This window comes from Nesoenas mayeri (assembly GCF_963082525.1).
Source record: "Nesoenas mayeri genome assembly, chromosome: 13".
Classification (NCBI taxonomy): Eukaryota; Metazoa; Chordata; class Aves; order Columbiformes; family Columbidae; genus Nesoenas; species Nesoenas mayeri.
The window spans coordinates 20049521-20076149 of NC_137550.1; the positions used below are offsets into that span (position 1 = coordinate 20049521).

A 26629-nucleotide genomic window follows, 5' to 3' on the forward strand; every position below is an offset into this window, starting at 1 on the left:
CGCCATGTGGAAAAAGGGCCTTAGAGTGTGTCTGGGGGGGACGGGACGGGATGGCCCCGTGGGGCCGCGGGGGGCTGGGATCCCCCTGCCCGGGGTGGAACCGGGGGGGCTGGAAGGTGCTGTTATGGATAGCTGAAAACTGTCTGTTGGAGTGGCGGAGGCGGAAGGAGTGAAGGAGATCTGAGGCTGTTCTGAGAAAAGAGTCACCTGAAATCGCCGGTTCCGTGCTGGCCACCTCGGCTTTGAAAGGATGCGGCAGAAATAGAAGAGGTCTGCAGAAGGGCAGTGAAAATAATTATACATAGATTAGCAGGGGGGAAAAAAGATCGAAGGCTCTTTTTAAAGGAGACTAATTATAGAAGAGCACATAAAAGAAGTGGGATCTAAAAGTGTGGGGGTTCACGTGCTCCTATTTACCATCTCTGGCGATGACGAATGACTCGGCGGAACAAGGGAGAAGGCGACAGATACAGATGGGAGGCCGAGGAGAGCAGGAGACCTTTTTATCCGAGTTGTAATTAACTTCCTTCTGTGGATATTATTGTTCTCAAGAATTTAATGGGAGCTGAAAAGGAGAAGGGGTCCTGTGCCCCTGGGAGTGGGCTCGGGGTGCTGCTGGGGTACTGGGCTGGACTGCTGGGTTCAGTGTGTAATGCCTCTGTTTTGGTGGTCCTCAGCTCTCGAGGGGTGCGCTGAGTTGGGTGGGAGCTGGTGTCCTTCCTTAAAGCCGGGAAAACCCGTCCCCATCCCCACCAACTGGGTCCAAGCTCACAGGGGACAGTGTGGTTGTCCCTGTCCAGCGATGCTCTTTGACTCCAGCCAGGATGCTGTGAAGGTGCCACCCAGGGAAGGTCCCAGTGTTTGCTACCAACCCCTTGATGTCTCTTGCTTGGTGAAAATATGGGACACCAGGAAAACCATACTAAAAAATGCCGCACACACCTCGGTTCTCGCTGTCCTCCTCTCGCAGGGCCTCGCGCTGCCAGGCATCAGCCGCCGTCGCTGCCACAAGTAGATGTCCTCCTTGTAAGATCCGGTTATTTTTGGATTTCTTTGAAGAAAACAACATCTAGCATATGTCATCTTTATGTATGTCAGCGGTAATGCTTTAGAACATCTTCTCCAAGGAGGAGATTGTTGGTAAATGTTGTTCTGTCTTCTGCAAAGCCTGGAATAAGGTCAGGTGCATCGTGTTTCCCAGACGTGGAGAAAGGTGATGCTGCCCCAAAGATTTGGTAGTTCACGTGGCGTGAAGAGCACCTGGGCTGGGGAGGAGAGACGATGTCTGATAGTCCATCGACCCATTCCTTAAAAAAAAAATGTATTTTCAAGCAATTTCCCGGTGATGTTCTCCTTCAGGAAGAGCTGGAGGACTGCTAGGCTGTTTGTAAAGCTGCCAAGTACTGTATCTGCTGGACACTTGTGTTTGCAGCTGTTGCTGTGAACGTGTTCGCTTGTCCATGTCGAACTGTGACCAGCCTGTGTGTGCCCATGTGGAGAAGAGGGGATGAAGGAGATGCCACGTCCAGCTCGAATCCTGAGCTTGCTCATGCCAAACTTTGTGGTTCTCCTCCTCAGCCCGTGCTCCTGGGCCTGCAGGGCCCCTGGCAGCAGTGGGGTGGAGCACATCACCCCAAGTGATGCTGGTTGGGGTCTCCCCGGTGCTGGTCCCCCCGACACCGCGGTGTGAGCACCTGGGTGGATGGACAGCATCGCTCTGCCGGTGTTCACACCAGGGCTTCTGGGCATCCTCAGCGTGTTGTGGGTCTGTGAATCACAGAACAGTTTGGGTTGGAGGGACCTTCCCAGCTCCCCAGTGCCCCCCCTGCCATGAGCAGGGACATCTGCACCAGCTCAGGGTGCTCAGAGCCCCGTCCAGCCTGGCCTGGGATGTCTCAGGGATGGTTCATCCACCACCTCTCTGGATACCTGGGCCAGGCTCTCACCACCCTCCTTGTAAACGATTTCCTCCTCATGTCCAACCTGAACCTCCCCTCCTTTGGTTTAAAACCACCACTCCTTGTCCCTTGGCAGCAGACCTAGCTGAAGTGCCTGTCCCCAAACTGCAGTGCTGGGGTGGCAGCCCCTGCCCGTGGCCCTTCCAGCAGGTCCCACTTGCAGCCTGCCAGTTCACTCTGCCTGGGGCTTTTTGGAGCCCTGAGCGGGGATTAGCCCCCGTGCTGGTGAGAGGGGCTGCGGGGGGCGGGGGTCCCCACCAGCGGCCCCCCACCCGGGGCAGGGGAGAGGCTGCTCTTTAATCCCGTCTCTCTGCTCCGGCATCCCGGCATCCCGCTGCCAACAGAGCTCCCCTTGTTTACCCAACTCGGAGGAATCGGTTTACAAGGCTCACAAATACCCTTTTCACCTTTCCCATCAGAAAACACCTCCCGAAACAATGAGGAAATTGGACGCTGCCACCTGATCGCTCCCAAGGAACCTGCGGGGCCGGGAGCCGGGGACGCGGGGGGCCGTGGGCTGGGGACGCCGGCCGGGGATGCTCCTCGGCTCTGCGGGTGGGCGGCTGCAGGTGCCACCCAGAAACCCCCTTCAGCGCCGGAGCTGGCGATACCCAGCACAATACCCAGCACGGACACAGCTCTGCTCAGCGGGTGCACTTCAGAGCACCAGCAAAAAAAGAGCATTTTTAAACTTTAATGGCTGTAGTTAATCTTTCCCCCCACCTTCGACACCGGGAGAAAGGATGCTGAGATGTTATCTGTGAGCTGCTAAGTGGTGGTAGTACCAATGCTGAATAAATCGGTGATGGAGGGGAGCCGGTGGCGGAAGATGCGTCTGGGGTCAGAAACGGGGATTTTGGGAGGTTGTGGCTTTGAGCAGCGGCCGCCCCCGGGGTCCTGCTGCCCTGCTGGGGCCACACTCAGTTGTCTGACAGCGCCTGTGATCCCGAGCGTGGTGTTGTGGTGTTGTGCAGGTCTCAGTCTTAGTTTCAGCATTAAGCTTGAGTTGAATTCTGGTTTTCCTTTTTTTTCCCTCCTCTCTTTAACACAGGGCAGTAAACTGTGACACATGGAGGGTGCAGCGTCCCCCCTCAAATTACAGCATGTGCTCTGCGGGCACGATGGATTGCCCTCTTAATGTAAAGGGAGATCTGTTCATTCTTCCCAGTTGTAATAAATTTGAAGATGTGTCCTTGTAAAGACAAATCAAGAGCACAATTCTTTTTTGCCTTCTGAAGCAAGATTTCTCATACTCTTCACTGTAATATTCCGCACAGGCGATTTGTGACGGTTTTTGGACACTTTTTTCCTCTGCTCTTCTTGTGGCGAATGTTACTTTTCACTTTCTGTATTTTAAAGGCAAATTTCCTGGAGAACTGGCCTCTGGCGTGTTGGGAACCGCTGTCGCTCTTAGGATGGTCAAACGACAGAGCAACATTTTCGGAGAAAAACCAACCTCGATGTGTGGTTAAGAGCCCGAAGAGCAGGGAGAGGGGTTTATCTTCATGGCTCGTGCTGCCCGTCCTCTTGGCTGGAAAACAGCCCTGCTGCAAATAGGAGAGGGGGGACACCAAGGGGGAAACGGAGGAGGAAAAATCAGAGAAATTGGAGGACGAAGGGTAAAGGGTGTGTGTGTGGGTGGGAAGGGAGCAGCGCCGGGGAGCACCCCCAGAACCCCGGTGCGCTGAAGGACTGGTAGCTCCGTCCTGCTCCGTGTTCATGTAGGAGATCTGGAAAACCTTCCTGGGCCAATTCCCAGGCAGACGCTTTGTGCTTCTGAAGCTGAGGCAGAGCACTTGTAGAAGAAATTTGGCTCATCGTTTTATCCTTCGGACAAATAAAACAGCGCAGGCCGGCGTGCTGAGTTTTGCAGGGTGGAGAGGTGCCAGCAGGATGTGGTGCTGAGATGTTCCCGGCTCCCTCGGTTGCATTTTGGCCTTTCCCCTGCTGAAAAGTCAGCGTGACCTGATGCCAGCTGTACCATGGGCACAGGCTGGTGTCTGTGGGCTGGGTGGTTTGGAGGTGTTGGCCAAGGCTTTGGCCAAGGAGGTGTTCTGATCTGGAGATGGGGGACTGATAGGAGCCTTCTCCTCCCACCCCGGCATTGCGAGGCATCTGCTCGACTTGTTTGTGGCTTCCTCTTCAGCATCTTCTGGGCAGGAGGGAGCTGGCAGGGGCCGGAGGAGGGAGTCTGAGTCACTTGGGGGAGGCTTGTGCCAAAAAGGCTGTGACTCAGCCCCGAGTGTGGGATCCAGCCGCCTCTCCGGGTGGGACCTGCCAGCGAGCGCGCAAGTGTTCGCTTGTGCCATGTCCGCGGGGCGGGGGCCGGGGGCTCCTTTGCATCCCCGGCTGCTCGGCTCCGGGACGGCGGCTCCTGGGGTTGCGTCAGGGCCGGGCCCGGGGCGGGGGAAGCGTTATCGCTGCAGCGCCGTGCTGGCTGGGGACCAGTGACCTACTTGGGATGGAGCCGGGATCCGCCGCGGCGGTGGCGCGGTGCCGCATCCCACCTGCACGGGACCTACAGGGGTTAATTTTTCTGTTCTTTCATGAGCTTGCTGCATCGCCTTCTTCCAGAAGTGGTGCCTTTTACAAAAGCTGATTGCTCCCCGCAATCTTGCATGGTGGAGGTGCAGCCACAGTACCACCGGTGCTGGGGTTGGGGTGGTGCTGACTGTCCCCCCGTGGCTGCAGTGCTGCCCTGCGGTGGTGAAGGCAGAGCTGCAGCTGGACAGGGAGGATGGGACACATAAACCCACCTGAACTGAGAGCAGTGAGGGTGAAGGGGACTGTTCCTGTGCCTTCCCTGTGCTCCTGGGGCCAGGGCTGCACCCTCAGAGGTGCAGCTGATGTCTGTCTGTCTGTCCTTGCTGTAACAGCTGGCACTGAGCTCCGGAGCCCTTGCCAAGGGCATCGGGGTGTGCGTGGGCTCGGGCTGCTCCTGCCTCCTCCCAGCCTGCTCGGATCTGCTGGGGCTGCGGGGCTGCTCAGGCGCTGGGTTCGGCTCCCTGGCTTCTTGCTAAGACTTGTACCGGAGCCACGGAGCAGGTTGGGCTTGTGCGTTTGATCTCCCTGCTGTGGTGCCCGCAGCCCCAGCCGGGGCGCTGGCTGGGGGGAGATGTCCCGTCCCCCCACCCGACTGCCGGGGTGGAACGGGACCCGTCGTGCCCGGGAGCACAGGGGAAGCCGTGACGTGCATCTGGCCGAAGCACACGCTTCAGTTTCCATCGTGCCCGAATTGCACGAGGGAGCTGCAGCAGAGAGAACTTTGCAGGAACATCCATTCCCACCTTATCTTCCATCAAGAATGCATTACGTAGCCTACATCAAAGAAGATGATCTGCTGCTTCCCCTCCTTGGTGCCCTAATCCTCTGCTTCATGCTGGAAAAAAAAATAACCACCCCAAAATGGAGCATTGCTCCACAATAATGAAATCTGAATGGTAATTATCAGCATGGTGCCTTCCTTCCCTTCGCAATGCCCTGCCTTCCAGCCCCAAATAGCTTTCCTCCCTCCTTGCTCCTCTCCATCCGGTCCTCCCACGCTCCTGGGCACGCCGTTGAGCCCGGCTTAGCAGAAGTTGTCCTGCAGGATGCTTCCCTCCCTTCCATTTAAGGGCAGGAATTCCTCGGGGAGCCGGGGCGTGGAAGGGATCCCTCCCCGCACCCCATTGTCAGGACTTCTCCCCGTGCCTAATTACCGCCTGTCCCTGCAGGAAGCTCCTTGCCTGGCCCGTCGGGCAGAGCCGTGGCGTCTCCGCAGCCCTTTGTGGGAAGACTCGGTCCCCTGTTGGGTGCCAGGCGTGGGTTTGGGAAGGGTGCTCACCCTGGGCACGGCAGGAGGGCTGGAGAGCAGGACTGCACCCAACGGGCCCCTGGTTTTGTTGGTGGGACCCTGCAGCAGTTCCTCACGTGTGCAGTGATGGTGAAGGGAGAGGAGAACTTTATTGTGTCAGAAAACATCTTGCAGAGGGAAAGAGACGAATTTAGGTCACAGAAATGATCCGAGGGCTGGAACACCTCTTGTATGAAATTTTTGCCCCCTGAATGTGGTGAAAGCCTGGCCCAGGTTGGCCAGAATGGTGCTGGATGAACCATCCCTGGAGACATCCCAGGCCAGGCTGGACGGGGCTCTGAGCAGCCTGAGCTGGTGAAGATGTCCCTGTCATGGCAGGGGGGCACTGGGGAGCTGGGAAGGTCCCTTCAACCCAGACTATTCTGTGATTTTAAAGCAGCAGGGTTTAAACACAAAGTGGGGTTCTGCATGGGATGGGATGGGATTGCCATACTGCCCCGCTTGCCTGTGTGTGACTGAACTCTCGCCCTTCTCTCTTCCAGGTTCATGAGCGGGAAGGGGCTGGTCATCTACCCGGAGATTGGGGATAAACTGGACATTATCTGCCCCAAGGCGGAGCCGTCCAAGCCTTACGAGTACTACAAGCTGTACCTGGTGAAGAAGGACCAGGCTGATGCCTGCAGCACCGTCATGGACCCCAATGTGCTGGTGACGTGCAACCGGCCCGAGCAGGAGATTCGCTTCACCATCAAGTTTCAGGAGTTCAGCCCCAACTACATGGGCCTGGAGTTCAAGCGGCAGCAGGATTACTTCATCACATGTGAGTCGCCCTCCTCTTCCTCGTCGCCAGCCCCGGCTCGGGGCGGCCGCAGGGGCCTGGACAGTGTCACCAGGCGCTTGCTCACGACTTGGCTGGTGCAAAGAGCTGACACGTATGGAAAATATTTCCCGCTGGATGGGAGAAGGGGGAGGAATGTGTCTCTGGCCGAGTGGGTCACCGGCCTGTATCTGGCTGCTGTGCTGTGTCCCCTGGGAGCAGGAGCACGTCCCCCAGGCGGGGTGGCACGGAGGGACAGCGCGTGTCTGGAGCACCGTCACGGCTGGAGGTTGTTGTTTGCTGCCGTCTTTGGAGGTGTTGCAGGACGTTTCTTGTAGGGCTTTGCTGCGGGGCAGTCGGGCTGGGGAGGATGACCCAGGTGGTGCTCGTCCTCCTCCCAGGGTGCTGCATCCACGAGCAGCCCTGCTGGTGCTGCCCAGTCCTTGCTGTGGTCTAAATGGCTGTGGAATTCTGCATACTGGCCTGTTCCTCTTATTTCTTGGGATAAGAAGACCTTTTAAACACCTCTGTCCCTGGGGTTTTTTAAAAGACACAGAGATGAGGTTCTCAGGGACATGGGTTAGTGCCAGTGCTGGTTTAATGGCTGGACTCAATGATCTTGAGGATGTCTTCCAAGCAAAGTGATTCTGTGATTCTATAGCATGGCCCTGAAGAGGGGAGAGGGAAGAAGAGCTGGATTTTTTTGGAGCTCGTGGTCGATGCGTGCAGGAAGCCATTGCACAGGGCTGTATCTGTGGGTACCCGCTCCATGGATGGAGTGAGGACCCGGGGGGCTCAGCTGTCCCTTGGCACCCGGTTTGGCAGTGCTGGGCTCTTCCTCGGCTCGGCTTCTCCTCATCCCCGCTCTTTCCTCCTGGATTGGCACATTGCGTGCCAACCCGCGGCCGAGCAAAGGGCACGGTGGCCGAGCAAAGGGCACGGTGGTCAAGCAAAGGGCACGGTGGCCGCGCGGCTCGTCTGTCCCCTGGTTGTCACATGCCGTGGGCTCACCGGCGAGCAGCCCCGCGCAGGGGTCACTCGAGCCGTGGGAGCTGCTGCTTTTCAGTCGGTAAACAGTGTATTTTTAGCCTGAAATCTTTGCCCTTGGAGGGGGTGCAGCTGGGGCAGGAGGTGCTGTGCTATAGCACTGTGTCTCGGTGACGCTGGATTGTTTTGGTGCCCCCTGCGGGAATGGGGCTACCTGTAGTTTTGCTACAGAACGATTCGAGTAAAGCCGGTGCACAGAAAGCCCTGAGCCCACCCTTAGCGCTTCCCACTGCTTGGCTGAGCATGGGCTTGGTGGCCAAGGGGGCTGCAAGCCCTCAGCCCCCCAAAACCACAAATATATTCCCCAGAGCGAGCTCAGCAGGCTGATGAAGCGCCAGGGATGAAGCACGGGGTCCCTGCCATTGCAAAGAGGGGATTCCCCGGGCTCTTAAACTGTGCAAGTGTTAAGGAGCTGCTTTGTGTTTCATATAGAAAGCTGGGTCACCATCGCACCGACGGGATGCGCGGACGGGATTTGGCGAGCCGCGCTGCGCCGGCTTAAGCCGGCGCAGCGCGGCTCGCCAAATCCCGTCCGCGCATCCCGTCGGCGTTTTGCTTGAGTCCGTATCTAGGTATTTATTGTAGTGCAATCCTGCTTTCATCCCCAGGCGCATCAAACCTCCCTACACACTCCCATAAAATCACATTTATCCCCTTATTTCCCCGCCTGCCGTTGCAGCATCTCTCTGGGGATGCAGCGAGCGGGGCCGCTCTGAGCATCCCCACGGGGTCCCCCCGGCTCTGCCCCTTCTTGGACCGTTTCTGACTTTAATTTCTCTTGACTCCTCCATGCTTTGAAGCGGTTCCCCTCGGCGCTGGGAGCGGGCGGGCGCTGCCAGCTGAACTTTGGCCCCTGGGTGGGCTGAGGATGCTCCTGTGATCTGGCCGGACCCTCTGCCGAGCAGCCCCGGGAGCTCTTTGCTGCCAAGAAATAAAATAGCCAAAAAAACAAAGTCAAAAGTCTCCCGAGCAGACCACCCACACATTGTCTTTTTTTTTCCTCCTCCCCCCTCGCCGAGCTTCGCCTTGACACACAAAAGGGTTTTTTTCCTCTCTTTTTTCCTCTCTTTTCATTTGCCGGCTGCCCTAAGCTGGGGAAGCGCTGCTGTGGCGGAGGGGAGCGGGGTGGCAGGGGGACGTGTGCCGCTTGTCCCCCAGCTGGAAAACCTCCCCTGTCGCGGTTGAGACGGACAAACGACATAGACCAAGTTCCTTCAAGATTGAAGTAGTAGGTGCCATTTATTGCTACAAGTGCATTTTTATACAATTCTACCAGTTCATGTGTCTTTTCACTATTCGCTACAAGCTACGGCACTAACATCTCATCGGTTAATTTTGCTATCATCCATGTTATTCTTCTATCCCCTTCTCTCTCACGGGTACAACTCCATACCTCCGGATACAACTCCATACCTCTGGATACTCCTTTACTCCCATCCTTCTCAAGGGTAAATCTTAATCTGATCTCTACTCCCATATTTTCCGTCAAGGATTCCACAGACCCGCTGCAGTTTCCCACACTCCCCCCAAAACCAGGGCACTCCCCAGGGTCCCTCCCATTCAGGGCTGCCCCCCCTTGCCCTCGCCTTGGATGTGCCAGGCCTTGTTTAGGGACACTTTTATCACGGAGGGACGCAGCCCCAGCGCTCGGCTTAGCGATGGAAAAGGCTTTTGAAAGCCAACGTCACCTCTCCCCGTCCTCGCCGAAGCCGTGCACTGAGTTCCCCCACGCCAGCCCCGGGCTTTGGGTAAAAAAGGTTTAGATTGCATATTAGGAATTATTTGGCATTGGAACAGGCTGCCCAGGGCAGCGGTGGAGTCACCATCCCTGCGGGTTGAATGGATGGAGATGAGGTTACATGGGGTAGTGCCAAGGGTGGGTTATGTTTGGACTCGATGATCTCGGGGGTCTCTTGCAACCGAAATGATTTGAGGATTCCCTAAAAGCACCATCTCCCGGGGCTGGGCAGGGGAACGGGATGCTTTTTCCTGGACTTTTTCATAAACAACATGCAGCAGCTCCTGCCCGCAGGTCCCTGCTGGAAATGGGCTTGGTGGAGGACATGGGGTTACAGCGAGACGTGGGGCGCCGGCCCCCGGGGTTTGGGTGTTTTACTCCATGGCAGAGTTTGGAGTCAGGGCAGCCTGTGGTTCCTTCTGTCCATGGGCCTCTGCGGCTGCCGCCCTGCCTGCTGCCTGGATTGGGCTGTCCTGTCCCCTCGCTGCAAAGCCACCCCGGGCAGATGGGGGCAAGGTCCAACAGGAATGAATTCTTGCTTTTTTACCCCAAAAGAAAGTCCTTTTGGGGATTCCTCCGCCAGTGCGGCAGCTCGTACCTGCAGAGCTGTGTGCGTCGATGTGGGTGCTGCTGCGAGGTTTGGGTCGTCCACACCGTCCTCCTCAAGGCAGAAGGTGCTTCTGGCTCGTGAGCAGATGTGGTTACTCTTCCTGTCATCCCTGCCAAGCTGGTGGAGAAGCTGGTTGCTTGTGAATGACTGAAATGGGAGGGAAGAACATGTCCGAGTACTTAAATCATCCATCCGATGGCTTTTTGGGCTCGCAGGAGCCTGTAGGATGATGAAAACTGAAGGCTGTGTGTGTGAAGGTGCTGTCATGGAGGTGGGATGAGGGTTCCGCTTTGCACCCTCGGGTGACCTGCCCACACCAACAGTTCTTCTCGGCCTCGTTTTTTACCGATTTCGGAGGGTTTTCCTGCCGCCTCGGCAGATGGAGCCTGTCCCTGCGCGGTGCCTGCGCTCCGGGGTGCTCATGGGCAGCTCCAGCCCGCCCGGCAGGTTCCGCTCCCTCCGCCTCCCCTTGTTCGCTCCAGCCCGTAATTACCTTTGCTGCTGCTCTTTGAACTTGCTCCAGTTTTCCTATCTCTGGTAATGAGGTGCCTGGATAGAGAGGCATTAATCCCCTTGTCCTGGCAGGGGGACGGCGTGAGGAGGAGCCCCCAGCTGTTTCCAGATGTGACGGGCAGCGCTGTGATTGTTGTTCCCGGTGGCACCTCCTGCCCGTCCCTCTGCCAAGTCCCTGCGCACGGTCCCAATGTCCCACCTCTCCCGTGAGCCCATTTAAGGCAAGGAGACCTCGTTGGACGAAAATGCTCAAGTAAAACCGAGGCCCTGGTAGATGTTTGCCCCACAAATCTAATGCGTTTGCTGTTTATTGTTCGTCTTTAAGCCCTTCAATCCATTTTTGATGTAATAATGTTCGTAATCCAATCTAACGCTTTTTGGCAGCGGGATTCAGCGAGACCAGATATATTACCCTGAGTCTTTCTTTAAACCCCTTGTCTTGCATTTCTGTTTTTAGATACAATTAGACCTAACCTGGCAAGAACTATTTGTTGTAAACCATCGCTTTCTTTGCGGCCTGGGCCCTTCTACATCAGCGTTTTTGTGTAGCTTGTGTTCCAGGGTGGAGAAGGGGGTCACCTATATCCTATATACTGCCAACTGCCAGAACCGTCCTTCTTCTTTTTTATTTTGGGACATGTTGCCGTACTCGCTTTTCTGGCTGTTCTCCTCCAGCTTCTGAAATAGCTGCCGTCGCTTTGGGAGCCCATCAGCCCCTTGCAGCCTGTGAGGGTGTCTGCGGAACCGCTCGAGTTCCTTTCTGCAGCCCTTGGTATTTAATGATTTCCTGCCTGGTTCCCTCTGCCCGTCTCTGGGTGCCGTGCCGGGGGGGGCGGGCGCACCCCTGGGCGCTTTGTCACCCCGCCAGCTCTTTGCTGCCTTTCTCTGCTGATTGCATTTGAATGTGACCACTTTCATGTGCTGCTCATCTTCCGTCCCACAACTTGTTTGGTGAAGATGGAGTTGAAAGCCAAAGCACCGTTTGATGCCGTGATGAGAGCTATGAACTTGTGCTGATAAAAAAAAACCCAATTAGCCGGCTTCCTCATTCTTCACCCGAATGGGCCGGTCGCTCCGCGGATGCGCCGCGTCCCCGTCCCACCGGCTTGCGACACACCTGCGCGAGGCGGGACGCCGGGGCCAAGCCAAGCTGGCACAGCCGCCTGCTTCTGGGGACTGGTTTTCCTCCTGCGTCCCCATCCCGCGGGGAGCAGGGGGTGGGTGAGCCCTGGGAGACGCTGCGTGGGAGCCGGTGGGGACAGACGGGTCTCTAACGGTGTCCCGCTCCCGACTTCAAAGCCCGGGCGCTGGACATGTCAAACCCAAATAATGGCCCTTAGACAACACGCGGTTCCTTGTCTTGGAGGCTTGTCTGAAGACCGTGACCAGAGTAAATGCGATTTTGTTGAGCCCTGTCCCTTAAGCCTCTGCCTCTTTTCTCTTCTCCTCCTCCCTCCTGACCTTTTCGGCTCAGCGCTGTCCCTGGACAGCCCCTGGCAGCTGATCTCATAGCTCAGCCTTTCACGGCCCTAATAGGGATGAAAAGCCCCATCAGAAAGGGCCAGTGTCCTGCACCCAGCCAGGAGGTAAATACCCAGCGCTTTGATCTGCTCCTGGGCCGGGGACAGGGGAACAGGGGGGCCCTGCCTGCAGTGGGGGTGCTGGGCAGACCCTGCGTCCTAGGATGCTCTTCCCCAGGAGAAATCATTTCCAAGAGCATCTCTCTAACGCTGGCTCGATCCTTTAGTAGAAAATAAAACATGTTTAACTCCTTGGTGCCCCTTGGTGCAGCCAAGGTGGTGGCAGCGAGGAGGTGACATCCAGCTGGCACCCGCGTGTCACCTGCCCGACCCCCCTCTGCACCCCTTGATGCTGCTAGGGTGCTCTGACTCTGCCTCTTCCCCCAAAAACGTTGCTTCCCTTGCAGCGGTGGTTTTGTGTCCCTTTGGTTTTGTGGTGCTGTGTGTGCCCCCGGCCTCGTGCTCCCCATCTAGCGTCTCCTCCCCCCGGCAGGTCCGCAGCACCGTGGGGGCCGGGATCCCCGGGGATCCCCTGGATCTGCGGGTGCCCAGGCAGCTCACCAGCAGTGCTCACCTCCATAAGACACTGAAACCTGGCTTCTTTGGGACTGAGCTTCCAGTCAGAGACTTGAAAGGCAGAAGAAACCTTCAGCTTGACGGAAGACTTGGAAAATAAACCCCAGCCCACCGCAGTGGCTGGAAGGATGTGCGGTACAGAAGTGCAGTCAACTACTTCCTTGGCGTATTTTTTTTGATACCCACTTCTTTACAGGGAGCCCGTCCCTGGGCTTTTCTCCTGGGATCCTCTTGTGTTCCTACACTGCTTTTCTGCTGCCCGGGTGCTGTGCAGAGGCTCACGGGCTGCGCCGCAGCGCTGGCCGCTGTGAGGTGCCGCCACGCTTGGACCGCAGGACATGCGGACATTTGGCATGAATGGATTGCGATGCGCAGCCCTTTTCCATCTCTAATTCCTGATAATCTGCATTTTGAATGCCCGTCGAGCTGGCCGCACTGGGGAGGGCTGCCTGGGTTGTGTGCGGCACCTTTAAAAATCTCCCCATTCTGGGGAGAATTGGTTTTCTTCGCCATTTGAAGTTTCTTTGCCGTAGGAATGATGGTTTTTCTGCCGCTGCCGTGTAATGACTGTGCTCTTTGATCCTGCCGGGTGTTAGCACAGCTAATTGGGAGCAGCGGGGCGGGGAGGCACCTGCTGGCCCCTCTGCAGTGGGGTCAGCCCTAACTTGGGGGGCAGAAGGGCCCTTTCCTCCGTCCTTTGCTCAGGAAGGGGCCAAGTCCTCGTCTGGATGCTCAGGGACTTATTTAGCTTCTATTGCAAATCTCCAAATCCGATGTTGCTGGAGACTTTTAGGTCCATGTGTTGGCGCCATCCCGGAGCTGAGCCCCCTCCCCAGGGACTTGCCAGGATCCCGTCCCCACCGCGGGGTTATTTGCAACCCCGAGCTCAGGAGCTGCACCAGGGTAAACTTCCCGCTGCCAGCAGGTTCCTGGTGCTTATGCAAAGTTTACCTTTAATTGCAGCGGGGTTTCCTGCCGCCAGCGAGCCCTGAGCGCCTGCCCTGCACCTCCTCGCTCCCCACGCTCTCCCAGCCAGAAGATTTGCACATGAATCAGCCTCTCCCATCCCCAATAATTTGGTATTTCTCTGAGCCGCCCCCAGCCCAGCACCCAGGCTCCGTGTCCCTGCATCCCCCCGTGCCAGAGCTGCCGTTGGCATCGCTGTCACCGGCGGGGGGCTGGCACTGTCCCCCCGCGAGTCCCTCTTCATCCCCTTCACAACAGATTTCGCAGATGTTTTGCTACCTAAATGAAGAGATTTATACCCTGTTAAAATGCAATAAGTGCTTTCCTCCTCTCCGGCTCCCAGCGGGTCCTACAAATGACTCTGGCAGAGCATCAGGTGGAGAATTACATGGCACTTTTTTCCTGACCTGTAACCAGCTGCTTGGGGCTACCGCAGAGGCTCTGCAAATAACCTTCCTCTTCCACCAACGCGCTGGCTTTTTGGAAGAGGGTGGATGAACCTGAAGACAAAGGCTTTATTCAGTGCTTGGTCCCACCGAGCTGCACGAGAAGTGATGCTGAGCGGGACGGGGACACGGGAGCTCACCGGGCTTTTCTGCACAGGCATCTCAGCAGCGCTGGTGCAAAAAGGCTTGCGAGCGAGTCGGCTCGCGAGCCAGAAGTGCCTTCTGGCCCTGGTGAGGTTACCTGCAACATAGCTATGACTCTTCGTTATGGTGCTAATTAGGGCTGGTTATAATTTTTTCCATCAGAAAGTTGTTTTAGTGGGAGATTAGGTTTTCACTGACACGTTACTTGTGTTCAAGTGTCGATTTCTCTGCAATACTTCAGTGTTTGCCTGTTGCTCTCCCTTCACCCCGGAAAGGTCCCTAGGGAGTCCCAGCGGTGCTGTGGCACATGAGGATGAGTGTGGGTACGTGGTGTCCTCCCTTCTCGCCTCCTTAACTTGGCTGGTGCTGCTGGCCCTGTGCTTTGTGAGCTTTGGAAAGGATGAGGCTAATTGAACATTTTTATTGATCCTTTTGGGGGCTGACCCTGACTGGGAGGAGAACTCCATCCCACCAGGCGCAGTGCTTCAGAAACTCAGCTCCTGCAGTCCTGGGGAAGCATGTTTTCTAGAAAACACCCATGTTTTTGTGTTTATGGGACCCTGAGGAGCAAAGAGGACGATGCAGAAAACAAACAGGGAGGGTGTTGTTTGGGGAGGTCAAAGTTGGGGCTTCGGAAGCAGGATGGTCGTGGTGGAGAGATGGGAAGGTCGTGCTGGAGGGATGGGAAGGTCGTGGTGGAGGGATGGGAAGGTCATGATGGAGGGATGGGAAGGTTGTGCTGGAGGGATGGGAAGGTTGTGCTGGAGGGATGTCCCCAGCTCTGAGCAACTCCATGTGTTTCCCACAGCCATCGCCTTTTTCCTGCCAGAAGGGGATGTTTTGGTTAATGGGGAGTGGGTGATGGTGGCAGCTGGGGATCCCTGCCCATGATGTTCGTCTCCTGGTGCCCAGCGGGGATGGTGAGGAGAAGGGATAGAGGAGGAACAAAAAGGAGATAAATTTGATGCTCTTTTAGTTCACCTGCTCTTACCAAATCTCTTGCCTGTGCTCAGGCTGGGGCTGAAAGCTCTGCCCAGTACAGCAGTCTGGCATGCCCAGTATGGTGCAAGGGACAGAGGAATCCCAGTTGGCATCGATCTGGGTGTCTGTGTGGGGAGGTGACACCCCCTGCATCCCAGCACACCCTCGGGGTTATCAGTTTGGGGGGCACAGGCTGCTGGGAGGCGGGAGCAGCGCTGGAGCTGCCAGGAACTGTGCGGAGCCCTCAGCTCGCACCCCGCGCCGGGGCTGGGCCGGCTCGCACGGGCGTCCGGGGCTGCGGGCCCTTCCTGAGCAGCTGCCGGGGCTGTGCGGGGCACCCCCCGGCCCCGGCCGGCACAGCCGTGCAGCCGGCTCTGCCACCCGCCCGCCCCCGAGCCGGGCTGAGCGAAAGGGCTTTGGGCTGATGTGCGTGGGGAAGGGACAACGGGTTCTCCCTTCAGCACGGAGATAACGATGATAATACGAACAGGGGTGGTGATGCGGTGAGCTGTGTGTGTCCCAGCCCGCGGCAGCCCAGCCGTGCTCTCCGGTGTTCGTGTGCAGTAGAGTGGACGGTGCCGCTGCCCGGTGACCTGGAAGGGGCTCCGCGGGTCCCCTGGGGCTCCAGCGCTGGGGATGGGGATGACGGAGCCGGGTGCTTGTGACAGGGGGACAGGCACTGGGACAGCACCTTGTCTGGTGTGACACCCGGACAGTGCAACACCCATACGGTGCAACACCCATACCTCCTCAGTTCCAGCAGGACAGGGAACTGCTGGAGAGAGTCCAGTGCGGGGCAACAAAGATGCTGCAGGGAGTGGAGCATCTCCCGTGTGAGGAAAGGCTGAGGGAGCTGGGGCTCTGGAGCTGGACAAGAGGAGACTGAGGGCGGACTCATTGCTGGGGATCAATATGGAAAGGGGGAGTGTCAGGAGGATGGAGCCAGGCTCTTCTGGTGACAATCAATGGTAGGACAAGGGGTAATGGGTTCAAACTGGAATACAAAAGGTTCCACTTAAATTTGAGAAGCAACTTGTTGGGGTGAGGGTGGCAGAGCCTGGCCCAGGCTGCCCAGGGGGTTGTGGAGTCTCCTTCTGTGCAGACATTCCAACCCGCCTGGACACCTTCCTGTGTAACCTCAGCTGGGTGTTCCTGCTCCATGGGGGGACTGCACTGGATGAGCTTTCCAGGGCCCTTCAACCCCTGACATTCTGGGATTCTGTGAAACACTTTACCAGTGCAATATCCACACCTTGGTACTGGGGGTGCATAAACCAACTTGAAAGCCTCAGAGGAGAGTGAAGGTGGCACAAACTAAATTTTTATTTGAAGAGGCCTGCTTGCAGATCTGTGCAAGGGTTTGCTGGCGCAGTGTCTGAGCACACCAGAGATGCACGAGACACATCTTCAAGGCTGCCCGTAGGGTCTTGAGCTTTGCCAGGAGGGGCTTTCAGCTTGGGGTGGGTGTCCTGAGCCTGTTGTACACCAGCTGCCCCTCAGCAGGGTTGGTCGGTGCCTTCTCACCCTTGTCTGCTCCGGGGGATGGGGTCAGGCTGCGGGGGCACCCCAGGCCCTGGCGCTGGGTGCCAGTGGGTGCTGTTGCCTCCATGTGGAGCTGCGCGATGGACACGTGAGTCTCAGGCGGTGCGGGGGGCGCTGGGCGGGCGTGCAGGCAGCGCCGGGCCGGCTCTGGAGCAGGGCTGTGCTGCACAGATGGAAGAGTAATTAAGAATAATAAAAAGGAAAGAGACTTGGATTCGCTACAGTCTCAGCACATTAATTGTGCTTTGGGGCCCGAATCGTAACGGAGCCCCGCTAGAGGGAATCCAGCAGAGAAACCAAACGTCTCGCGCTGTCCAAAGCTGACCATTTAAGAGACCCTTGCCTTCATCTGCTGCCAGGTATTGCTTCCAGAGCCTCCCATCTGCCAAAACCCCAGTTCTCATTTGAAATATTTTCGTGGGAGGAGGAGCAGCTCCGGTGCCGCTCAGAGTGCCGGCCATGGGGAGGCAGAGGGTGATGCGCCGGGGCGGCGTGTGGTACCGCTCGCTGCTGGACATGGAGAAGCAGGGTTTTTGTGGCTTTTGGAGGCATCTGTCCCCACAGCCTGGCCTTGTCACCGGGCTGGGACTTGGCATGTCACTGGTCTTGTGCCTGAGGAGCAGGGTGAGTTGTGCTGGCAAGCGGAGGGTCCTGCCTGTGCTTCTGTGCCGGCTGAGCATCTCCTCTAAATTGACAAGCAATTACATGGTTAATGGTATCAATGTTAAATCCTCATCACTCAGCAGCCTGAGGCTTAATGCTTCATTAAGGCAAAGGCATCTAATGGCTCTCCAGGCTGAGAGCTGCCTTCGCTTGAAGCCTGAGTAGAAGTTTATCTGTCCAGCTTTGCTTTTGCTCTCCCGGTCCTACGTGCTCACGTGAGTCCCTCCAAAATGGACGGGGGGCAGGAAAACACACCCGTACGCTCTGTGTTGCTGGGACTGGTTGGATCAAGCCTTGTTGTTGATGCGGTATGTGGGGAGGGGGGCAGTGTTTTGAGACCTGGTATTCCCGGTTCCCCTGGGCACCCCGCGCTCCCTGCCTGTCCTTGTTCATCGTTCTGTACCTTCCCTGCGCCCCGCTGCGGTGCCTCTGGATTTAACCACCTTCTCCCGTACGTTACGCTGCGTTTGTCGATGCTGAATTTCACCTGCCGTTGGGGACCCACGCTCTGCTCTCCTGTGAGCGCAGCGTTGCAGACGCTTCACACATCGGCGCCTCCTGGATCTGACATCTCGTTGGGACCAACGCCGACCATGGGGCTGATCCTGCGCCCATCTGCTGGGAGATTTCCCCTGGGAGGCCGCGGAGCAGAGCGGCAGCAGCAGCTCTGCACCAGCTCTGCAGCCCGCAGCTCTGCGGTGAAACGCGGCGCTGGAGCCGACCCTGCAGCCGCAGGGCGGGGGCACCCCCGGCCGCAACCCCTGCCCGTCTCTGGACCTGTGCCTCACTCTGTCCTGCATGTTGGTATCAAACTCCGCAAAATTTATTCTCTTTCAGCCATTTGGATGGGATTTTGACTCCTGGAAGCCTGGCCGGCTCTGTGGAGCATCTTGTGCTGCTTTGGTGCGTTGTGGATCTGTACAGACAGCTGGTGTCCTTGGCTCAAGAGCCTGCGCTGGAGACCATCGCCATGGTTTTTGTGAGCGTTTTGCTCCTTTAGCTGCTCCTTTTTATGTTCCCTCGAGTAGCCGCTTCATTTTTTTGCTCCATGCGGTTCCCTTTCAAAGCGACGTTCTCCTCTCGTCATTATGATGATCAGAACAAGAAGAGGCTTCTTAAACCAAGTCTTGGACAAAGGATCTTGGCTGCCTCCCCCGCCGTGGCTCCAGCTGGCGTTCTGCTGGCCTCTTTGGATATTTAATATTTTTGTAATCTCTGAATGCAACATCTACACAGTTATTTTGAAGGAACTGACATCTCCTGTTACTGCTGCATGCTCTGCCTTTGCAGGATCTCCTAGTTCCCCACACTGGAGCTACGCTTACTCTTGTTTTGATACAAATAGCTTATTTTCTGCTAAGGCCGGCCTTAGGAGCTCTCGCAGAGGCTGGTGTTCACAGGCGGCTCGTGTGTTCCCCTGTGTTGCGGCGTGAATGGCCGAAGTCTGTTTGAGATGGAACAACCCCTGGCGTGGCGCTGGGAAGCTCTTCATGGAACTGCACCAGGGCTGGGACCTGGGACATCACCAGTGTTCTTTGTCCCAAGCCAGCGCCGCGGGGCTGGGGCTGCGGCTGCCGTGCCTTCTGCTGGACTCGGCTCCCCAACATGATCTTACAGGCTGTTTTTGCTCAGGCTCCTGACTGGTTCACAATGGGAAGATCTCGTGCAGCTCTTAAGGGGCCGTTTCTCCATTTTCCCAGGCGTTTGCACGGGGGTTTGTGCTGACAGTGCTCCTGTCCCCGCGTCCGCTGGCCTGGCCCAAAGGTGTGGACACGTGGCTCCAGCCAAGGAGCTGCTGGCAGCGGGACCGGCTGCGGGACAGGAGATGCATCCACCCGCCCCCTGACGTTCTGATTAGTAAAACATTTGCTGGTGTTTCACACGAGAGCCCTGGTTGCGCGGAGGCGTTTGGAGGGAGCTGATGGACATGGAGCCCGGATCCCAGCGTGGTCCAGGCTCGTTTCCCAGCAGCGAGTCCTCGTTGGGACACCCGCAGCTCCTGCTGTTGCGGGAAGGTGCGGGAGGAAAGGAAAGACCTTGTTCCATAACCCGGCTGTTGAGATCGGATGGATTTACCAAAGGTCACCCCAGTTTTTGCGGGGTGGAGGCAGCAATTGGGCTGCACGAGCAGCCTGAAGCCCCGAGTTCTGGCGCTGGGGAGGTGCTGGCTGCGCCATGCTCCCCAAATCCCGCTTTGCCTCCCTGCCTTGTCTCTGAAATCACCCCCATTGCTCCGTGATTCTCCGTTGTGTCGCCTTTCTCGAGCCCCCCGTGCCGTCCCTGTGCTCCTCCCGGGCTTTGTGGTGAATAAATCCCCGTGCCTGAATGTGCTGGAGCACCGGGATGCTTTGTGTCTGTTGTGTGGATGGACAGACCCCATTCTGGGGTCAGGAGCCAGTTTTTTGGAGTACATTTAGCCCAGTCTGCCATTTAGATGCTTAATCCTGTAAGCCTGTGGTTTGGCGTTTCGGGTGGCGCGGGGCCGCGGCACGGCGGGGTGCTGGTGCCGTCCAGCGGGAGATGTGCAGCTCCCGCGGGACCGAGAGGCGAAAGCAAAAAGCTTAATGTGAATTTAACTGACTTTCTGCCCTGCAATTAAAGCCACTCAACCCCATCGGGGCTCTGAGTTTACATTCTTTGCTGAGGCACCGTGTGTAATTATATATGTATAATTTAAACTGTGCATATGCATGTGTTCCTATTATACACCAAGGAGCAAAGGAAATTATCCAGGAATTAGAGGGGGAGGAGGGTGCAGGCGCGGAGAATGGTTTGCTTGTGTGGATGTGGCAGCCGGAGGAAGCTGGTGGGATCACGTCCTCGCCGCTGCAAACGCCTTTGGAAGGTGCGGAAAACGAGGAACCAGTCGGGCCAGGAACCCCCTAACGCTCCCTCTCTTTTCTTGCAGCCACTTCCAACGGGACGCTGGATGGGCTGGAGAACCGGGAAGGAGGGGTCTGCCAGACGCGCTCCATGAAAATCGTCATGAAAGTGGGGCAGGGTGAGTCCTCTCGCGTCCCGGGGATCTCCCGTCGCCAAAACGCCTTTGCCCAGCGAAACCAGCACCCCTGTCCTGCCGTGCTGGGGGCTCTGGGGGAACTGAGGCCAGGCCAGCTGGTCCCCAGCGCTCGGGAGGCCTCCTGGGTTACTTCAGCACAATTTGAATTTTAGGATCTTCTTTTTTTTTCACCCTTTTTTCTGTTGCCAACGCTCGCACGTGTTGGGATGAAAATGGAGCGATTGTTCGGCAGTACCTGGTGGTCGGTGTCCTTGGGGGACAAGTGCATGTGCACCGCGGGGGCGCTGGCACGGACGGTGCCCCCGGGACTTGTCGGGCTCCCCGTCACCCCCCGAGTACCTCCCAGCCCAGCAATGCCCTGGCCTTGTTTCAGCCCCCGACTCAGATGCACAGCTCCTGATGGCTGCTTCTTATTATGGTGTTTTTCACTTTGGGGCCAATATTTATAATAAACAGAAGAAGCGGTGCTGCAGCCTTGGCAGGCTCAGCCCCTCCTGCCGCCCAGGCGAGAAACCTGCCCCAGCCCACGCACAGGAGCTCAGAAAGCATCAAAATTAGGGTGGGGAAGCTGCTTCCCACAAGCCCTGCAGCATCTCAGCCTTGCCCTGTTGCTCCTGCAGCTCCCATCGCTCCCGCATCTCCCGCGGGGGGTGGCCAGCTGGGATTTGGGGGGCAGAGGGGCGAGTTATTGCCAATCCAAGCTGAACCGAAGCGTCTCTCACCCACCCCTTCCCTCTCCTCCCCAGATCCCAACGCGGTGATCCCAGAGCAGCTGACGACGAGTCGGCCGAGCAAGGAATCCGACAACACCGTGAAGATCGTCACGCAGAGCCCGCGCAGCAAGGTCCCCACGGTGGAGGAGCCCGGCAAGCCCGGTGGGTTTTCCGGTTACACTCCAGGAGAGGGGACAGGGACGGAGCAGCTTGGACCCAGGCTGGTCGCTGGGTCCGGGGATGCCGGTTCCTCCAGAGCAGGGCTGCAGATGGGTTTCCCGTGAGCGTTCCCTGCTCACAGCAGCGTGGTGCAGCCAGCCAGGCTGCGGGCTTGTTTGCCCAGCTCTGGTGTGTCCTGGCAGGAGCTTTGCAGGGAAGTGCTGGTTCAGCACCCTCCTCCTCCTCCTCGCTGCCCATCTGTCCTCACAGTACATCTGAGAGGCCTTGGAGGAGGTCAGGTCCTTGGGTTTTTGAGCCGAGCCAGTGTGAAAGCCCTTTGAAGGTGGTTTCCTGAGTTCCTGACCCCGCTGAGAGAAAAGTGAAATCAGATGAAGTCGAGGAGAGTCGCCCTTTTCTTCTCGCCCGGCGCGGCCAGCCCAGCGCTCTGCCCGGGGGCCGGGGTCGGTAATCGGATATCGCGAGGCTGCGGGTGTCAGAGCCCGATTGCCCCGCAGCGGCCAGGGCTGCTGTGGAAGAGCAAAGTCCCGGGGCTCAGGTGGTTTGGAGCTGTGCTCTGCCGCACCAGCTGGGGAAAGGGGGAGCCAGGATGTGGGGTGGGGGACGGGACACGCGGTACCTGCTCTGCGGGCGCCCAGAGCCCCACGGGACACCGTGGTTGGACTCAATCCTCTTGAGCATCTCTTCCAACCGAAATGATTCTGTGTAAATGCCAGTGGTTACAGCTGTGTAGTGAAAATATAGAAAAGGACGGCGTATAACAGGATATATGGATGTAGAGCTGAAGTTTCTAATGAGTTCATTAACATACCTGTCAACCAACTCAGTCTCAGGACTGTGAACACATCTGGGCTTTTGATGAGGCTGGTGTTGCAAATATGTTTCAGATACCTACAGGAAATGCCGTAAGAATCAATGAGAGCCCTTCATGAAAGGCCATGGAAAGCCAACCATAAGTTAACACTTTTGGTGTAGGCTTAACAGATGATGATGAGAAATAATGCCATGCTAATATCCATATTTCTCAGGTATTTGCCACCATAGTCTACAGCCCATTTCCAAGCAGGAATATAGTTTTTGCCTATAGCCTTTTAAAGGTGAACGACACTGATCCTGAAACATAAGTATCTGTTGATAACTGTGTCAAGAGATAATTGTATTGAAAGAAATCTAAGCCCTTGGGCTTCTGTTGAGAAAGTAAGTAGGGTTTGTGTCTTGTAGTTGCTTGAAAATAGCCTAAACCCATTATTAGTCCTGTATTTTAATCAAGTAGTGAAACAAAACAGATTGGCTCAGTCAGTAGGCCGGCCAGTTTGGGCAGCAAAGAGCCAAAAGAGTAGAAGTCCAAGCTGTAAAGACCACGTAGGGACCATGAGTGCAGACCTAGCTGGCTTGTTCGCACCGCTCCGTGCACGGGTGCAGCGGGGAGCCCGGGCTGACCCCTCCCCTCCATTGCAGATCCCGTCAACCAGGATGGCCAGGAGACCCAGGGTCCCAGCGACGGCTTCTTGAGCTCCAAGGTGGCCGTTTTCGCGGCCATCGGCGCCGGCTGCGTCATCTTCATCCTCATCATCATCTTCCTCGTCGTCCTCCTGATCAAGATCCGCAAGCGGCATCGGAAGCACACGCAGCAGCGAGCCGCAGCCTTGTCCCTCAGCACCTTGGCCAGCCCGAAATGCAGCGGGAACGCGGGCTCGGAGCCCAGCGACATCATCATCCCCTTACGGACTACAGAGAACAACTACTGCCCGCACTACGAGAAGGTGAGCGGGGACTACGGGCACCCCGTCTACATCGTCCAGGAGATGCCCCCTCAGAGCCCAGCCAACATCTACTACAAGGTGTGAGGAGCAGCCGGGGACACGCGGCCGAAGCAGGAGCACCCGGGAGCGCCCGGCGCGGGGGCAGCCGCCCCAGCTCTCCCCACGGGCGGGGAGGCGGCGACACGAACCGCACGGCACGGCGAGGGGAGCGCCGGGGAGCGGAAGGCTCGCTGGAGTGCCGATTCTCCCCCTTTGTATTTAGTTTTGTAGTTCTGAGCTTTTGTAATCCCGAGACTCGAGGGTTGAGCCTTCAGCGTCCTCCTCTTCTTCGGCAGACTGCGGCCGGCCCGGGGGCGGGTGCCGTGCCTTTCCCTGCCCGCTGGGACACGCCGAACCCGGGGACCCCGCCTCCCCTTCTCGTTTTTTTGGGATTTTCCCGCCTCGCCCCTACGTCCTTGTGTGAAGTGCCCGTGCGCCTGGTGCCGCGCCGCTCCCCGAGCCGGGGGAGGAGGAGGATGCTCTGCCAGGTGCCAAGATGCAGACAGCTGTGCAGGGAGGAAGCTGGCAAACCCAATTTACTACTACTACTATTATTATTATAATAATTATTTTAATTTTTTTGTAACGTTTTTATTTGTTTTTTTTCTGGTGAATTCCGGGCGGGATTTCGTCCCTCCACCCTCGGGCACACGCCGTCGCCTCCGTCCAGCACCCGTCCCGCGGGGAGACCCCGCTGCTCCCGCCCCTGCCCTTTGAAACTTTTGTGTTCGTAGCTGTTGACTCTTGTTTTAGTCTCTTTATAAAAAGAAAGAAAGAAAAAAATCTATCTATCTATACGATGTCTCCAGCATTCAACACCAGGGAGCCCGGGCGCGGAGCAGCAGCTCGGCCGCAGCTCTTCCCGACGCCCCGAAGATGAGGAGAAGGTCTTTGCTGGTGGTTTCTGTGGGGCTGGGCTGAGGCTGCTGGAAGCAAAGCGGGGACGGGGGGTGGGAGGGCAGGGGTGGCTGTCCTTGGAAAGGAAAACTGGAGAAAAAGCGGTCCTGACCCGCAGCTCATGCTGGGGGTGCCAGGAAGAGGCCAGTGCTGGGTGACCTCAAGGGTAGCACTGGGCTTTGCTGGGCTGGGAGCTGAGCCTAAGGCTTCTCCCCCTGCCCAGTCCCCTTTTGGGGACCCATCCCCAGCCGTTTGCCCCCCACCCAGCCCTACTTCCAGTGCCACCTCCTGGGGGTCCCGCGGCCCCTTGTTGTGCCCCTTGTTGGGCAGGGGTTGAGCCTTGGGCTCTCCTGGTGGGATCATTCCCAGGTTCCGCACCCCAGGAGGACCCGTGAGCACGGCGGGGCTGCGCTGTCCGTCCTGCCGTCCCACCTGGGCTCCAGCTGCCACCCCCCTTTCCTCGCTTTCTTTTCCTTTCAGAAGTAGCTGCTTTTGCTCAGGGAGCAGGCGCGGGGCGGCGGGTTTGGGCTGGCGCGGGGGCTGCCTGGCTGGGGTGTCCTCGCCTGTCCTCGCAGCCCCCAGACCCACGTCGGGAAGTGCCCAAAGAGCGAGAGAAGCTGCTCTGCGAAAAAGTGCCTTGTCGAGGAGCGGGCAGAGTGGGGCTGGCGCGGGGGTTTCCTGCGGGACGAGCGTCCCTGCGTGGCACCGCTTGGTTTTGGAAGGCAGGAGCCGGGGCTGGAGCAGCTCAGGCTGCCCCGGCTCTCCTGCCTCAGCATCCCGAGGCGGGGGTGGCTACCAGGGCCCCAAACTGGCTGTATTTGGGGGAGAAGAGTCACGGTGGGTGCTTCCCCTGCCCGACCCTTCTCCCCGCTCCCCACCGCCGCTGCCCCCCATGTAGCACCTTTCAGCCCCCCTTTCCCCCGTTCTCCGTGCCAGCGCTGCCCAGCCGGGGCTGCTGAAGGGCCGGGAGCTGCCCTGGCCGGAGCCCCCTGTACCCCCTGTTCCCGGGGGAATGGGCTCTGCTCTCAGAATCACAGAAAATTGTGTCTTAATTTCCCTCGGCGGTGCCCTCTCCATCTGCAAACCTGACGTGAGCAGAGCCCCAGCTGGGCGGTGGCGGTGGTGGTGATGATGGGGATGGTGGCAGTGGAGGATGCTTCCATGGGGGGTGTCCCCACAGAGGAGGCGGCGGGGGATGATTCAGTTTTGGTTCGTTTTTTGGAGGAAAAGGGCTGGGGAAGGAGTCTGGACGTGGGTGGTACCCAGAGCAGACCGAGGGTGCTGGGTGGCCTCCCACGCTGGACGTCCCCAACGTGATGGTTGTCCCCAGCTCCCCAGCTCCACTCCTATTGCTGGGCGAGCTGGGAAACCTTGTAAATATGTGAAGAAAGGGTAAAAGCTGAACTTTGGGGTTTTGCTGAGCACCTCGGTCTGCTGGGTCCTGAAACAGAGTGTGTCCCTTCGCTTCTTTTCATTGAAAGCGTTCAAGTTCGGTTGTTTTTTCTTTTTCTTTTTTTCCGTTTTGTTTGTGTAAATACTAGTCTTTTTTGGAAGAAATAATGTAAAGATGTTTTGTATAAACTCTGAATTATTTTCTGGTTGCTTTTTCTTAGAAAAACAAATGAGAACTAAAAAAAAAAAGAAAAAAAAAGAAAAAAAGAAAAAAGAAATTTTAAGCAAGAACGGGTGTGTAAACCATCGTCATGGTGCTCAGCCATGGCTGTGTAAACCATCGCCATGGTGCTCAGCCATGGCTGTGTGAACCATCGTCATGGTGCTCAGCCATGGCTGTGTAAACCATCGCCATGGTGCTCAGCCACGGCTGTGTGAACCATCGTCATGGTGCTCAGCCGTGGCTGTGTAAACCATCGTCATGGTGCTCAGCCATGGCTGTGTGAACCATCGTCATGGTGCTCAGCCATGGCTGTGTGAACCATCGCCATGGTGCTCAGCCACGGCTGTGTAAACCATCGCCATGGTGCTCAGCCGCGGGTGTGTGAACCATCGCCATGGTGCTCAGCCATGGGTGTGTAAACCATCGCCATGGTGCTCAGCCGCAGGTGTGTGAACCATCGCCATGGTGCTCAGCCGCGGGTGTGTGAACCATCGCCATGGTGCTCAGCCATGGGTGTGTAAACCATCGCCATGGTGCTCAGCCGCGGGTGTGTAAACCATCGCCATGGTGCTCAGCCATGGCTGTGTAAACCATCACCATGGTGCTCAGCCGCGGGTGTGTAAACCATCGCCATGGTGCTCAGCCGCAGGTGTGTGAACCATCGCCATGGTGCTCAGCCGCGGGTGTGTAAACCATCGCCATGGTGCGGGGCTGTGCCCGCCATAGGATGCAGCATCTGCCGGGCCCTGAGCAGAGACAGGGACACTTGGGGACACAAAGTGAGCTGGAGGAGCATCAAATTCATCTCCTTTTTTATCTTTAACAACACCAAAAAGAACCTTGGGGTGCGTAAATCAACAGAGCATCCTGAGATCCTGACCCGCGTTCCCAGCCTGCGGAGCTGCTGCTGTTGCAGGTCCCTTTGCGCATATATCCTGATTTTCCAGTTGCCCACTCCAAGGGCACAGTGGCCCTGTCTCTGCTCGGTGCCCGGGGCCACTCGCTCCTCCTTGTTGTGTCCAGGGCCGTGCCAGGGGTCCCTGCCCTGGGGGAGGTGGCCGTGCCCACCCAAGCATCACCATCTCCGGTGTC

General features: G+C 57.4%; 1 protein-coding gene across 1 annotated transcript in view; it reads left to right on the forward strand.

Moving 5' to 3' along the window:
- The window catches only part of EFNB1 (ephrin B1), a 43674-nt gene extending 19514 nt beyond the window's left edge, over positions 1-24160 (forward strand). The window contains exons 2-5 of the mRNA XM_080352702.1: positions 6294-6571; positions 20223-20315; positions 21080-21208; positions 22682-24160. Coding sequence (XP_080208828.1) covers positions 6294-6571; positions 20223-20315; positions 21080-21208; positions 22682-23070 — 889 coding nt within the window. The 3' untranslated portion in view covers positions 23071-24160. The remainder of the gene's footprint in view (positions 1-6293; positions 6572-20222; positions 20316-21079; positions 21209-22681) is intronic.
- The last annotated feature ends 2469 nt before the right edge of the window (positions 24161-26629 follow it).